Consider the following 16,449-nt stretch of genomic DNA (forward strand, 5'->3'; position numbering starts at 1 on the left):
GTCCGTCTGAGCGTCCGCTTTCTGCCGCTGTTCTCTGGATGCAACACGAATCGCACTGAACCCTCGTCATGCTTCATAGATACGGCCATTGCGTCGCACCATACGTTTCAATACAACATACACAATGCTATGCCAAAAAAAAACGCATCGTTTTGCTGTGGACAATTACAAATATGTTTTGCAGTCGTCCGCGCCATCTTCTACCTTTAGCAAAGTCGCAGTAGACAATAAGCGCCAAGAGTGGATGACATCTTTCGAATTTGATGGTATTACCATAAACTAACAACCAAAGTTTATTGCAATCCAACTGCAATATATAGGAAAAACAGAATCTGCGCATAACCACGCAACATCAGCAAAATTGGACGTACATGTGCCGAATGGCCTACCTAATCAAGAGCCAGTCATATCAGGGGACCCAAGATAACAAAATTCACAGCCGTGAAGAAAAATCGAAGGTACGCTAACACAGGAAGTACCAAATTGCTCAATGTGGACGGCTTCGCTAATCTCGCGCTCGCGCAACAACCAGCCCAATCAAGCACCTTGTTACCAGCTACAAAGGACGGGTGTTGGCTTACAAATAAAACTAGAGAGATCGCTACGCGGGCTTCCTTAAGTTAATTCTGTTTAAGCAAGTTACACTGCGTTCAGCGCATAAATACGTAACCTCGTGCCGACATTTTTTTTATTTCTCCAATGACTCATTTACATAATGGAAACCAGTTTAGGGCTCATAAGATATGTATGGGCAATACTAATAGCAAGAAACAATGTGGTAATATTTTAAATAATGTAGCCATGTTAATGGTGTGTCAACACCAATAACGCCTTCTTAAGAAAATTTTTTGTAAAAAAAACAGCGGTACGCAGTGCACTGACAACAAACACAAAATTTATTATTTGAATATTATTAGAATAACCAAAATATTGAACTTTTGCTAACACATGGCTCATCCTTACTCCATGTACAAGATCATTTACAATCTAGTCGGTCAAGCCATAAAACAGTGAACATATAAATTTAGGCCAGAACATCCTATGTCTCGTTAGATTTAACTATCTTCGAGTTATTCACATCGCTTTCGTACTGGCCATCTTTAGGGAAAAGATTATCAAAAGTGCAAGCATTGGACCTCACATAACGTCCAGAATTTTTCGCCTTATTTGAAAAAATTCACGCTCGCTGGCCTCCTCGTTGAGTTTGTCCAAGCCTTCTCGGAGCGAATTCATCTGGAACAGACAGAAAAGTAAAAAATAAACGAGAGATATGTCATACTTTCTGAAAAGGTGGCATGAGGCGTATTCGAAAGGTCACGTTATAAAAATTTGGATCGGGTGGTACATATGACTATGAAACGTTAACGTTAAGTTACGCGCTTTAACTCCTGTTACGGTGAGTTAAACGTACATTTAACGTTCGATCATGGATGTATACAGTGATCTGTGAACGTTAACGCTTATGTCAAGATTTGTCTCCCGAATCTCATAAATCCTAAGGACGGCTGTCTGTGATCAAAGATATTCGCATGCTTTCGAAAGGGGGACAAAACCTCGACGTCGAAGATAATTCTGCGCACCGTCAACCAAATCGGAGGCTAGGCAAGTTATCCATACGCGTCTCATCACGCCCTATACACGACTGTCCTCTCGTATTTACCTCTGCCGAGCATTATCCTGGCGACCACAGGTATCGGCGGGAGAGTGCAAAAGGGGCACCCCTTTTCCCCAAGCCACACACAACACTTTCCCGCATCTAAGCAGTACCAGCACTCCTCTTTTTTTTTTTTTTTTTTTTAATCTAGCGTGATGCAACAAGGCACAGCTTCTCCCAAGACAAAATTCTGCCGGCACCCATTACTCTGACGACGGGAAAATACGCGTTAGTGCAGATAATGCGAGCCTTCATCGATTCGCTAAATTTATTCAATGGCCCAAAATACACTAGTTTCGCGCTGTTTGTTTCATCATTATTCAGTGAGCAGTTTACGCTAATTGACAAGACCGTGGTGATAAGATCAAGAAGAAGAAATGGACATGGGCCGGGCATGTAGCGCGTACACAGGATAACCGCTGGTCGTTAAGGGTAACTAATTGTATTCCCTGAGAAGGCAAGAAGGTTAGGGGGAGACAGAAGGTTAGGTGGGCAGATAAGATTAAGAAGTTTGCGAGTATAAATTGTCAGCAGCAAGCACAGGACCGGGATAACTGGCGGACGGGTCTTTACATCATGCGTCTTTTACATCACAAGCCAACGCGTCTTTTACATCACAAGCTGAAAACAGACAATTACAAAGGTAATTACTAATACATAAAGATATGAAGATGATAACTGTGCGACCTGTCGCAAGCGTAAAACCCAGACACACACAGGTGCAATGTGTGTGTCTGGTTTTTACGCCTTTGTCAGGTAGCGCACTTGTCGCTTTTTTTTTTAAGATTCACCAACCCATCCAGCAACAGGTTCTTATAAAAGACCTAAATATAGTTGAGTATGGTTACTTACAACATGCAAGTGTTTATACGTATGCAGTCGGTCTTACAGTTAATGCATTCGTTGAAATCGTGCGTGACGCACGGAGGTAAACTGACCTTCTCTTTAAAGGGTGGCGACGCCTGATCTCCGGAAAGTGCAAGCGCGGCGTACGCATCGTACAAACTGGTCAGCTGGGCCGCCAGCACATGCTCCGAGCTGAACAGCGGGTGGTGCTGGAACTTCAGCGAGGACACGTCCAGCTCCAGTTCAAGCTCCGGCTCGGAGTCACACCGGTACGGAACGCAGTTCATCGCCTGTGTAGTCGACAGGGCATTACGAAAAGGCATTAAAATCCATAGAGTTTCCTAAAAAAACTCCCAAGCATTTCCTCGAGGGTGAACATGGTTAAGTGCGAATACACGGGGTGATGCTATGAGGGGTATTTATTAATTCGCACTATTATATTTGCCCCGCCGTGGTGGTCTAGTGGCTAAGGTACTCGGCTGCTGACCCGCAGGTCGCGGGTTCGAATCCCGGCTGCGGCGGCTGCATTTCCGATGGAGGCGGAAATGTTGTAGGCCCGTGTGCTCAGATTTGGGTGCACGTTAAAGAACCCCAGGTGGTCGAAATTTCCGGAGCCCTCCACTACGGCGTCTCTCATAATCATATGGTGGTTTTGGGACGTTAAACCCCACATATTGCCGCATGAATTCGCGTGGTTTTCGTGTGGAAGAGGACGAAGAAGTTGGGACTGGGCCGCTTTTGTTTTTCCTAGCTTGACGAGCAGTTCTGCGGAAGGTTTCCTTGAGTAAGACAAGATTGGTGACAAGATTGGTGACAAGATTGGTGGAGCTGCTGGGTACGACAACTGACGACGCACCCCATGCACAAGAGCCCGCCCAGGAGCCGGAACACAAGCCCTGTGCCCGTGGACACGCCAGTTCACAGAACAAGCCGCCGCCAACGAGGCCTACCACCAGAGACACCGGCACAGCTTATCCATAGAGCGACTATGACTTCGCCTCAAGGCGTCATGGAAACTCCTACGTCGTCGGCACCAATTTATTGCACTGTCCAGAACCCGCTGATGCCTAGTCCCTTTCACGGAGAGCTGTTTGAGGATGTGGACGACTGGCTGAGCGAGTTCGAACACGTCGCAGCGATCAACTACTGGGACGAAGCCGCCAAACTCCGCAACGTCTACGCGTGTTTGAAAGACGGCGCCCGAACGTGGTTCATGAACAGAAGTGATGTCTTGACATCCTGGCGCGAGTTCCAGCATCGCCTCTTGGAGACCTACCGGAGCCCCGACCGCCGCGATCGTGCTGAACGTGCATTGCATTCACGCATCCAGATGCCTAATGAGACCGTCACCATGTACGTGGAGGACATGACGCAGCTTTTCAGGCGAGCGGATCCGGCAATGCCAGAAGAAAAAAAGCTACGCTATCTGATGCGAGGCGTGAAGGAGCAGCTTTTTGCTGGTCTAGTGCGGAGTCCTCCGAAGAGTGTAGCAGAATTCCTGACCGAAGCCACTACGATGGAGAGGGTACTTCATCAGCGGTCAGCCCTACTCAACCGGCAAGTGAATTCTGCATCACCTACTGAATTTTCCGCCAGCTTCGGGAGCAACAGCATTGAGTGGATTCGCGAAATCGTCCGCTCCGTCGTCCGCGAGGAAATCGCGAAACTACACGGGGCGAGACAGCCGGAGGTAAGCAGCATCACCAATATTATTCGGGACGAGGTCCAGCAGGTGCTTCACAGCCGTCGCCCTCAACCAACGGTTACAAATCTAGAACCACCTCCTGCGTCCACTGATGTTGGGAACCGCACATATGCCGAAGCTCTGCGCACTTCCATGCCGGTCTCAAGCCCTGCAGTCCCAATCCAGACGATGCCGCCAGTTTCAATTCAATCTGCGCATGCTGGTTTGGACATCGACGGTCGCCGTGCCCCTCCGCGGAAGTCCGATATTTGGCGTACGTCGGATAGAAGACCCCTCTGCTTCCATTGCGGTGAAGCCGGCCACATCTACCGGGAATGTCCATACCGACAACTTGGACTGCGCGGTTTCTCTATTCATTCGCCTCGTCCCCTAGTTGGTCAGAGGCCAAGAGAAATTGAGGACTACCTCGCGCAGCAACGCCTGCCTTTCTCACGGCGTCAATCGCGGTCTCCATCTCCACGACGACCCGCAGCTATTGGACCACGTCTCAGTACGATGGCACGGGGACGTTCCCCAAGCCCTCGTCGGGAAAACTGAAGGCAGCGACCTTCGGGGGCGAGGTCGCTGGGACTAAAAGTGCGGAAGACCTCCTATCGACGCTTCCACAAAACGCTGCAGACATTGAATTGACGTCTGAGTGCAGTGCGAGAGAAATGCCGGATTGTGCGTCTGAACCCAGTGGCCGAGTCTCACTCGACATTCCCGTGCTGATAGACGGTCTTCAGGTTAGCGCATTGGTGGACACAGGTGCAGATTATTCTATTATGAGCGGAAAATTGGCAACCAGTCTTAAGAAAGTGATGACACCTTGGAATGGGACGCGTATTCGCACTGCTGGAGGCCACGTTATTACTCCATTGGGTCGCTGTACCGCAAGAGTGGAAATACGCGAGTCAACGTTTGTGGTAACCTGCCTCGTACTACGCGACTGTTCTCGTCAGCTCATCCTTGGAATGGACTTCCTTCGAGAGAATGGCGCGATCATAAATCTCCGCGAGCGAATGGTGACTTTCTCGACGCAACTTGCAACCGATCGAGGCGCTGATAGCTGTCGTAGACCTGCGCTGCGTGTTGCCGACGAAAGCGTGACGTTGCCTCCCCGAGCGACTGCTTTCGTAGAAGTCACCTGTGAAGACCTCCAAGACGGTGACGTGGTCGCCGAGAGCAACGTATCCCTTTTACTGCTTCAAGGTGTGTGTGCAGTGCGAAGCATTCTGCGTGTGCGTGACGGACGGTCGCAGATACTCGTCACAAATTTTAACTTCGAGCACCGACATCTTTTCCGCGGCACCACCGTGGCCTTCGGAGACCGTGTAGCGGATGTCACCGAGTGCTTCGCATCCGAGGAAATGGTTGATGGAGATAAGTTTCTGGACCACATCGACGTCAGTTCGAAGCTTTCGGACGAGAAGAAGGCCGCACTGCATACCCTGCTGAAGGAATTTAAATCTTGCTTCGCCTCTTCATCTAGAGTCGGTCAAACACCCCTCATAAAGCACCGAATTATTACCGACGATGATGTTCGCCCAATCCGCCAGCAACCTTACCGTGTTTCGGCTAAAGAACGCGAGACTATACAGACGCAGGTAAAGGAGATGCTTGACGACGGGGTGATACAACCGTCGAGCAGCCCGTGGTCCTCGCCAGTCGTTCTAGTAAAGAAGAAAGACGGAACGCTGCGATTCTGTGTTGACTACAGGAAACTCAATAGCGTCACAAAAAAAGACGTCTACCCGCTCCCACGGGTTGATGATTCTCTCGACAGGCTACGACACGCGAAGTATTTTTCATCGATAGATTTGAAGAGCGGCTATTGGCAGATAGAGGTCGATGAGCGAGACAGAGAGAAGACAGCGTTTGTAACTCCCGATGGGCTTTATGAATTCAGAGTTCTTCCTTTCGGCCTCTGTTCGGCTCCCGCAACATTCCAGCGAATGATGGATACCGTTCTCGCTGGCTTGAAGTGGCAAAGCTGCCTTGTATACCTTGATGATGTGGTCATCTTTGCCGAGAGTTTCGAAGAACATCTGAAGCGTCTAAGAATGGTTCTGGAAGCTATTCGTTCGGCCGAACTCACGCTAAAACCCCAGAAGTGCCATTTCGGCTACGATGAGCTGAAATTTTTGGGACATGTTGTGAGTGCGGATGGAGTGCGGCCTGACCCAGAAAAAACTGCAGCAGTCGCCACCTTTCCTGTGCCGTCAGACAAAAAAGCGGTGCGGCGTTTTCTCGGCTTGTGTGCTTATTATCGCCGATTCATTACCAACTTCTCGACGATAGCCGAACCGCTCACGCGACTCACCCGAGATGATGTACCGTTTGCCTGGACTACAGAGCAAGAAGCAGCTTTCACAGAGTTACGGCAGCGAATGCAAGAGGCACCTGTTCTTGCGCATTTTGATGAGGACGCTGATACCGAAGTTCACACGGATGCAAGCAACGTCGGACTTGGCGCTGTCCTTGTACAACGGCACAACGGCGTAGAACATGTCATAGCTTACGCCAGTCGTACTCTCTCTCGAGCCGAGGCCAACTACTCCACTTCAGAGAAGGAATGCCTCGCAGTCGTGTGGGCAACGGCAAAGTTTCGACCTTACCTCTACGGCCGTTCCTTCAAGGTGGTGACCGATCACCATTCGCTGTGTTGGCTGGCCAATCTCCGTGATCCGTCTGGTCGTCTCGCTCGGTGGAGTTTACGCTTACAAGAGTTCGACATCATGATTGTGTATAGGTCTGGGCGCAAGCACGAAGATGCCGACGCACTTTCTCGAGCACCCGTGGGACATCCTGATATGGACTCGGAATATGCTGATGGTTTTCTCGGAGCCCTCAGTGATTCTGACTTTATGTCTAGACAGAGAGCCGATCAGGAATTGCGCCCTATTATTGATTCCTTAGAAGGCCGAAATTCTCACACTCCTCGGCGCATCGCTCGCGAATTGTCATCCTTTTGTCTAAGGAGGGGCATTCTTTACAATAAAAATGCTCGAGGTAGCAACAAAGCCTTCCTCCTCGTTGTACCAGCCGACATGCGGGATGACATCCTACTCGCGTGCCACGACGAGCCCACGTCGGGACACTTGGGCTACTCGCGGACTCTCGCCAGAGTGCGCCAGCAGTACTATTGGCCACGACTTTCGACCAGTGTACACCGCTACGTGCAAGGCTGCCGCGAGTGCCAGCGTCGCAAGACGCCACCCGTGAAACCTGCGGGCCTTCTCCACCCTATTACACCACCACGGACACCTTTCGACCTCGTGGGAATGGACCTTCTAGGACCCTTCCCTTTGTCGGCCACTGGTAACAAATGGATTATAGTGGCAACCGATTACTTGACCCGGTATGCTGAGACAAAGGCATTACCCCGCGGCACGGCGTCTGAAGTGGCGAAGTTCTTCGTGCAGCACATCGTCCTCCGGCACGGCGCGCCGTCATGTGTGATTACGGATAGAGGAACATCATTTACGGCACAAATGCTAGAGGACATTTTCAGACTGAGCTGCACGAGTCACCGAAAAACAACGGCTTACCACCCACAAAGTAATGGACTGACGGAAAGGCTCAACAAGACCATAGCGGACATGCTGTCAATGTACGTGGACGTGCAGCACAAAACCTGGGACGATATCCTCCCATACGTCACGTTCGCATACAATACGGCAATGCAGGAAACAACCCGATTTTCACCTTTCCACCTTGTTTATGGACGCAACGTACAAACGATGCTTGACGCTATGCTGCCGTACGATAATAGCGATGCTCTTTCTCCAGAAGCCGAGCAATACACGCAGTACGCCGAAGAGGCTCGTCAACTGGCTCGCGTGAACATCGGTCACCAACAAGACGCAGATGCACGACGTTACAACCTTCGCCGTCGAAACGTCGCATACCACCCGGGTGAACGAGTGTGGGTGTGGACTCCTGTCCGACGACCAGGCTTGTCTGAAAAGCTTCTGAGCCGTTATTTCGGACCATACAAGGTTATCCGACGTGTGAGTGACCTTACATACGAAGTACTTCCGGACGGCACAGTGTCGTCACGTCGACAACATCGGCCCGAAACTGTGCATGTCGTACGACTCAAGCCGTACTACACACAATAGTCTCTGTGCTTGCGAGTTACTTCGCAAACGTGACAGTGATCTCATGTGGTGTTTTTTTTTCTTCTTGACTCTTCCACTGGTGCTGTTGTGTTCGCGCATGGTCCAAGTGCTTGTGCGCCCTCTTTGTTTTCCCTGGCACTCACTTGGTGATTCTCTGCGTCAACGCGTGTTCTAATTATGGGTTTTTTTTTTTTCTTCTTCTTTTATTTAGAAGCATCGAGTCGATGCTTTTTAAAAGGGGGGACTAATGCCGCATGAATTCGCGTGGTTTTCGTGTGGAAGAGGACGAAGAAGTTGGGACTGGGCCGCTTTTGTTTTTCCTAGCTTGACGAGCAGTTCTGCGGAAGGTTTCCTTGAGTAAGACAAGATTGGTGACAAGATTGGTGACAATATCAATCAATCAATCACTATTATATTTATTAATCACACTATGGTGCCTTTATTGTGTAATGGTTCCTGGGAATCGCAATTTGATCACACAGGGGAGTTTACGTTAACTCACTGCCGAATGCCAACGGATTTTAACTTTACTCCCCCTCACAACCCGCTCTCGACGGGAGACTGAGAGAGAAGGCGGGTGCACGAGAGAGAGGGGTGCGCGCGCAGCTGCAGCGAGCGAGGAGAGCGGAGGAGCGAGCGAAGGGGGAGGGGGTATAAGGCGCGTTACTGACACCGATATCAGCGTCGCGTCCGTGGCTTATTCGGTAGAGCGTCGCGCTGCGGCCCGCCAAGTCCTCTTTCTTTTAAAGATAGAGAGAAGACTGCGGACGCCGCCGACGGCGGTGGATGGTTTGGGGTCGCTTATAAAGTGTATTCACACTTAAAATTAACTAGAGGGGACTCTGGCGCTGCGATCGTTCAGCAACCTTAGGAATGATGGGTAGTATAACAGATTTGCCTATATATAGTCTTCGTACTTGCGGGCGGCAAATCGTACTTGCGGCTTGGTTTATTGTTGTGTTTTGGTTTTGTTTTGACAGAAAGAGATTCAACACTTTTGAACTTCGTGACCCGATTTGAAAAGGCAAGCCCTCCCCCCCCCCCAAAAAAAAAAACAAGGTGCTGAAGCACAATGGCTGAACATTTGCTGAATTTTGTTTCGCGAGAAAACAGTTCCAAGCCACACGAACACACACGGAGCCAGAAGCAGGCTAGAAATACGAAAATTAGACAAATGTGTGTACTACCCACCATTCCTATGCTCGCTGAAGCGCCGTGCGTTGCAGCTTCTATAGACACTAACGCCAGAGTTTCCTACAGTGTATTTTAGAAAACTCTGTTAAAGACCTTCGTAAATACCCTAAAAGCGAAGCATTCTGAATAAAATAGTCTTGCTGACAGCTTATCTGAACTTGGCAGGTCATCTAATGTCTAGGATTCGTAAAAGGTGGTCTGGCAGTGTCGATGAATTAGGGCACAAAGATATGAAGCAAACAATTGGAGAGCACAGAAATAGGTATCAGATTAGGGGATTTGCAGCCATAGCAGATGAAGTTAGCTGACGAGATAAATGTGTCAGAGCTCAATGATGCAATTTTATTATAGTGGATAAGAACGTTTGTGGTTACAAATATAATCAACATTATCCACTTCTGAAAAAGAAAAAATGAAAAAAGTGCGGACTTGCTGTTTAAATACAAGTCGAGTGGGGAAAATTAAACAGACGATCTCGCTATTTTTTTAATTGCTCTTCCTCTCCTGAAAGCACTACACCTTATCTATATTGTCTCAGCAGTTTCCTGATAACAGGATGTCACGTCTCATGTGTGTTTCATAAGGAGAGTATTCCAATAATTCTTTATAACTCTGTCACAGATGATCAACGCAACATAAAGCGTTGTGCTTTCGAGAGACGTATAAAAAAAAAAAAACCTCACCTTCGTGTATCTTGGGCTAAAAGCTCTAGCATTATCGTCGTAACTCCGAAGACGGTACGGCTTATCCCCAATTGCAATTCGTGTCGTTTTCACGGTCCCGTTACTGGTAAACCACTGCAGCTCCTAAAAACAGCAAAAAAAAATTACTTTTGTTTTTGAGGAAACGAAGCGCCGCCAAATGCTACGAGTTAACCACCAAATACATAATCAATGCTCAAACTCACGCCTTGATTGATCAACCGGTGTTCCATCTGGTTCATCGCAAAGCGACACAGATTATTCCTCATTAGGGAAGACGGCCTGCTGTGGTCACTCGTGTAGTCCTCGTGATCAGCTGCGTCTCCCAATTTCGCAGACAGAGGAACTGCAAGGAATCCGAGTTAAGCTCGAACTGAAAGCTTCACTATGTTTACTGGAAAGCACGTCACATTGCGCGGCGTTGCAGCTCGTTTTAATCTAAGTGTGACGCGCAATATGTCCCTCATTCATAATATAAAACCTATATTCTGTTACCATCGGCGTGTGGATATTATAGCAATGTATGGGACTGACTATGCGCCCCCCTCCCTCCACAGGTGTACACGCTTATGCTAACGTCTTATGCCGATTACAACCTAACTGTAGGCTGCAACCCACAGAACCATGGAGAGCCTGCCATTCTGAAAGACGGTCATGCTAGCCGACTTCCGCTCGAACTTTAGGTACTCGAATATTGTGAATAGTAAGCGTATTGGCAGTAAAAGGTTCGTCGTTACTAAGAAATACACTACGTTTCGCACAGTGACGTCAGAATCGCCGGCAAAGTTTGCCAGATTGTTCAAGTTTCCGACCTAAAACGATCGGCACTTTGCGTTTATCGAAATGGTACAGTTTTCAGACGCAGTGAATTTGCGTTCGCTCACTGATCACTGCATGAAACGCGTACCTTTGGAGGATGAAGGGAAGTGCAGGCTGGCGTCGACTCTTGGTTTGTACTCCGCCTTGACAATCTTGCACGCGAGCTCAGGAACGTCGGGAATGTAGTCGTCTGACGTCAGGAGGTTCTCCTCTGAAAGGAGGAGGGAGGGGGGGAAGGGCAAAACAAAATATTGAATACGTACTCACCCCTTTCTTGAAAATGCATCACACTCGACAGAACTGAGTTGAATCCGAACGAGTGCTGCACAAATGCGGCGAGTGAAAAAAGCAGCAGAACCGACCTCGTGCAACAGCATCGATCTAACAAGATAACGTGAAACAACGCAAGAAAGCCGAGGCCAACGTGAAGTGGCATTTATTTTTTATTTATATAGTGATACCGCAGACCACCGCGTACTCCATGCAGGAGGAGTTGTACATCAACCGCGGAATCCTAATAAGAAAAGATTAAAACATCGCAATCAAAGTGATTAGGCTTTTTTTAGAGGCTCTTTTCTGCAAGCCATTCAGATTTCTTGCCGTATTACTTTTTATACAACCTGTGCTGCTTTGTCTCGGCTTAATTTTAGTACCCTGCTACCACGTTTGTACTATTCATTTTTTTTCATACATGACTTTATAAAAAACGCTGGGATACCCATGAAATTTAAATTTACAGTGACGCATTTGCTAAACAAACAACCACCCATTTGTAGCACGAAGGCACAAGTAAATCTGTACGGATTTCTCAAAAAAAAGTTTTTTTTAAGTTGCCAAAAAATTTGTCCCGGTCTCTGGTTAGAGCCCCGGACCAGGACGAATTTTTCGAGGACTAAAAAGGCTTCCTTTGTGAGAAATCTGTACGGATTTTCTTGTAGCTTCGTGCTACAAAAAAAAAAAACGGGTGGTTGATTGTTTCCCCTTTCTGAGCCCTTTCCGCCACCTTGCGGGATTCAGCAGAACTCATTTGCGTTACGCATTCGCTATGTCTGGGGTAGGGTTTGGACCGTAAGACTAGGGCTTTTAACCCACTCGAAAACTTTCTCATAAATATTTGGTGCATATTATTTATGTACGAGCTGTTTGGTTAGCAAACACCCCGAAAATGAATGATCTCGCTTAGTTTCTAGGTGCAGTCATCATTTTTTTTCTCACGCAGTGAATCACAAAGTACGGCGCATACATAGTAAGCCCATCATAAAACTATGATCGAAAAAAAATTCGTCCTATAATAAGTGAAACTCAAAAGACAAATTACGACAGCTTCGCCTAAGTGGTGGTAAGCATGAAGTAGTGCTTTGTTTTTGTTTCATTTTCTGTTCTCCAGTTTCTGTTGTCTTTTTCATCTTTTTTTATTCATTTCTATTTTTCTTTATACTTTTCCCTTTCTTTATCTTGACTATTGCTTGCTTCTTTTTTTTTTTTTGGACATGGTTTTATTTACGCTACACCAAGCGATGACAGCATACGACAGCGCGGGCCTCTAAAGGGCTGTTCAGTTCAAAGTATGCACTAACACGTGAGATGCCGGTGCCAAAATGGCACCCCTTATATCGACAACCAGCTAGCGCGTTGGTTCGTGTTTTTGAAAGAGCGCTTCACCTATTGCGTTACAATTAAAAGTGGTGCCCACTTTACAGGACGATCATGTAAGACAAGTGTTGTCATTCTTGCATTTGGTTCCTACGTTCACTTCGACCAGATCAGAGGTCACACAAATATAAGCACATAAATTACACGTTGCTTACGTTAGACAACAATGTGCCAACTAGTTTCACGTTAGGAGCGATCACGTTGATATACCCTTATGCACGAGTATTTCACGGCAACGCACAGTTGTAATACAACCTACGACACAGCACAAAATAGAATAATATTGTCAAAATTCTCACTTGTTCGTTTAGTGCAGTAATGTTTTACGAAGGAACTTCAAAAATAAAACATTTTATAATGATGTCTTTTGCAAAAAAGAATGCTGACTAAAAGTAATCATTAGAGTAGGTCAGGGAAGAGTTCCTCCAGAACCGCTACATATATTCCAGCGTTTTACCATTATTACTGCATTTCCTCCGTTCGAACAACTCGTTAGAGAGGCTCTGACACTGCCAAATATCTGCCTCCTCATTTTTCATTTTTTTTTTACTTGCTCGTCTCCTTCATTTATCAGCCACACATTCAATTTTATTTCTTATTTTTATCCCACTGTATAAGCAGCTCTTGCCATGAACTTCCTGAATACTCCAACAATATTAATTTGCCAGGTAATATCCCACGACCACATCTTTCTAGTAAATGCACATTTTGTTTTCGTTTTCTTTTTGTAAAGTGTGCTTCACCTGTGGCACTATTAATTAGGGTGGTGCACGCTTTACAGGATGAACAAAAAAACTACGACGTGGTGACGCTTGCAGTGTGTCCGGTCTGGAGTTACTTAGACTTCATGAGGGCTCGAAAAGTCAGCTTACCTTGTGCATCCGCGGAAATTTCCACGCATGTGCAGTAGGTTTAACTCTATAGTTTGGATATTCTAACAAAACTCACACGGTTCCTTGTGCACTTGCTTAAGACGACCACAAGTCGCCTATGACGCCTAAAAAACTTCTCAGTCGATTGTATTGACACCTCCCATCGAAAGCTTTTTGCGACTCGCCTGCTTTCGCAATGCCTTCGTAATTGACCCACGATCGAATAAGCGGCATTTTTTGATGGCGCCACCGCGTGACGTCCCGTTACGCGGTGCCATGTTGTCGTCATAATGACGTCGGAAATTTCGGCGATATGTGACATCATGATGTTGCCATAAAATGGCATCGTCACGGGCTGGTGATTTTTAAAAGCAAAATCACCTTATGAGCTCGCTTGATCCGATGGCGTCCGCGCTTCGCTGCGCATGCGCGTTCTCTCCCCCCTCTCTCTCTCCTCCTACGTTCCCTGCTCTCTCGCTTCGCAACGCCGACGCAGGCAGCGTCTGCTAGCAAGTTTCTTGATTGAAAAAAACCAACTGCCCGCGCTGCACAATCGTTCACTGGCCACCTCGTATACTATATAGGCACTGCATCTTGAACTCTAAGGTAGTGCTGCTGAGATATTTCTTCTGAGCATTGTTGGACAATGAAAATTCGCAGCGTGCGCGTTAGCTAAAAGGAGGCTGCGGGTCTTTGTGTCCATTCAGAGCCTTGTGTCTCTCGTTGCCCATTAGCAGGGACTGGCACGTTCCAGTAGAGAACACCGGTCCATCACTTTGTGTTTAGCACCTCCCCACGTTTCCCTTCTGCTCAACGCCACGATGACGGGCTAGCGTCAACGTTGCCGCCAGTGTAAGCGTCGGCGATCGCTGCTTCGCATCTATACATGGTTTTCCTCAGACGGAGATGGTGTAATTTTTCGCATCACTTGTGTTAACAGCGACAGTAAGTTTTCACCTCGGGCGGAGCACTTAGGACTCTCGCCACAACAACCCTAAGCAAAACCATTCTGGGGTCATTATGCTTACCGTCTTCGTCCGCTTCGCGTGAAGTCTCGTTGACGTCAGCTGTCGCTCCTTGGGACGTGATTTCACCAGAGCCGACGGTGGATGAGCGACCAGCTTCCTTTGATTCTTTGTCCTTCATTTCCTTGGCGCTACCGGAGGTCGCTTCCTTGGTCCATTTCCGGGTGAAAAATTCCGTTGCTTCTTCGACCAGCGTCTTCTCGGCTAGTTCTGCTGACTGAATACGACAGGAGAAGCCTGTGTCACGTATCTCTCACTTGAAAGATACCATAAAAAGTTATTTAATGAAAAGTCCTTTATTGCCCTCATTTTTCGACCAAGTGAAAACCATGTGTTTGCGGTGCTCTTACTACTATTTTTACGATGGGATATACAACACAGACATTTTGCACTATCTGACCCGATACCATTTGTCTCTAGTAGAGGCCTTCCTTATCAAGCTACCATAGCAAACTGACGGAATGTTCCAACACAATAATGTGACGTTGCGATATATGTCTCCTGATACACCTGAGAATCAGTTCTAATTGCACACTAAAAAAATAAATAAATAAATAAATAAATAAATAAATAATGCTTTTGAAACAACCTGGTTTTGTTTTTTCCAGCTTGTGCCGCAAAACAACGCGTATGCACATGTGTGGAGGCTATTAAAGTTCCTACGTCCGAAGAAAATAATTGTATATCGAAACAAGTCCAAGAGCGCAAGTTTATAACGCTGTTTCATTGAACTAAAAGAATTCACGATATCGCTTCCATCCTAATAAGCCGTTAACGGTCTCACATGGCCCTTGTGCCGCTACTTCGTTCGCTAGAACGCCTCTATTAGAAGCCTTTACACAGCTTTGGTAAGTGTTAACTAATTACATTTCTTCTTTACTATTCAACGCGAAAGCCCAAGTCGTGCGTACGTCACGAGTTCAAACCCTACTGCAACGTTCCGTATGCGAGTCCAGTAATTCCATATGTTTTCATGCGGAATCCATATGTTTTCCGTATACTTCCTATATATTTTCCGTATACTTTCTATATACTTTCCATATATTTTCGTAGGATTCTTACGGAAACATACGGAATTATCTATATCTATATAGATAATTCCGCAATCTATATTGCCGCGTGCATAGCTGCATTTATCGGCGAGATAGCGACGACAACGAAGAACGCGGATTTGCTCGAGAGGCGCAGCGCAGCAGAGTGAAGAAGACGACAATCTTAGCGGCCTTCTCTGAGAGCGTCTCTACAAGTCCCACTGTCCGTCTTTTTAAATAAACCCCCTGTAACTTATAACCCACGACAATATGTTTTCCTTATACTTTCTATATACTTTCCATATATTTTCCTAGGATTATTACGGAAATATACGGAATTATCGGACATCGCGTACGGAACGTTTCAGTAGGGAAGACACTGCACAGCACTCCAGCGTGCGTCGCCGAAGAACTCACCTGGCGAAGAGCGGACGAAGCGCTCGATTTCCATCTCGCGAGCGCTTCGCGACGCTTTCTCAGTGCTTTCTCGATTACTTCTTCTTCAGCTTCTTCCTGGTAAAAAAGAGAGACGCAATGCTTAAGACGCTGACGTCAGAGCCTGGCGGTCTGTGCAGCGTTGCATTTTTGCGTTGACGCCCGAATCTTGGCAAGGAATCTGTTGTGCAATAAATAGCTCACTCAAGGACATACCGACACTCATCTGCACGCTAGGTAAGATAGACAACCGTCCCTTATCCCAGGGTAAGGTTCTCAGACTCTGAAACCCTCTTTAAAATGTACCTCGAGCTCGGAAGGCTTCAAATTGTCACCCTATAGAAAGCACGAAAATTATATTTAGTTTAGGCAATGGCCGGTGCGGCTTCTCACGGTGAACAGTGGTTGCAG

At 47.1% G+C, this 16,449-nt stretch overlaps 1 protein-coding gene across 1 annotated transcript in view; it reads right to left on the reverse strand.

The window, feature by feature from the left end:
• Cc2d2a (Coiled-coil and C2 domain containing 2A) overlaps positions 1–16,113 on the reverse strand; it is a 40,502-nt gene extending 24,389 nt beyond the window's left edge. The window contains exons 1-6 of the mRNA XM_075874357.1: positions 16,021–16,113; positions 14,576–14,789; positions 11,111–11,233; positions 10,410–10,549; positions 10,186–10,308; positions 2,593–2,790 (exon numbers count right to left, since the gene is read on the reverse strand). Of these exons, the coding sequence (XP_075730472.1) occupies positions 2,593–2,790; positions 10,186–10,308; positions 10,410–10,549; positions 11,111–11,233; positions 14,576–14,693 (702 nt within the window). The 5' untranslated portion in view covers positions 14,694–14,789; positions 16,021–16,113. The remainder of the gene's footprint in view (positions 1–2,592; positions 2,791–10,185; positions 10,309–10,409; positions 10,550–11,110; positions 11,234–14,575; positions 14,790–16,020) is intronic.
• Between the last annotated feature and the right edge of the window lie 336 nt (positions 16,114–16,449).

The sequence above is a fragment of the Rhipicephalus microplus genome, chromosome 9 (genome assembly GCF_043290135.1).
Source record: "Rhipicephalus microplus isolate Deutch F79 chromosome 9, USDA_Rmic, whole genome shotgun sequence".
In the NCBI taxonomy this organism is placed as follows: Eukaryota; Metazoa; Arthropoda; class Arachnida; order Ixodida; family Ixodidae; genus Rhipicephalus; species Rhipicephalus microplus.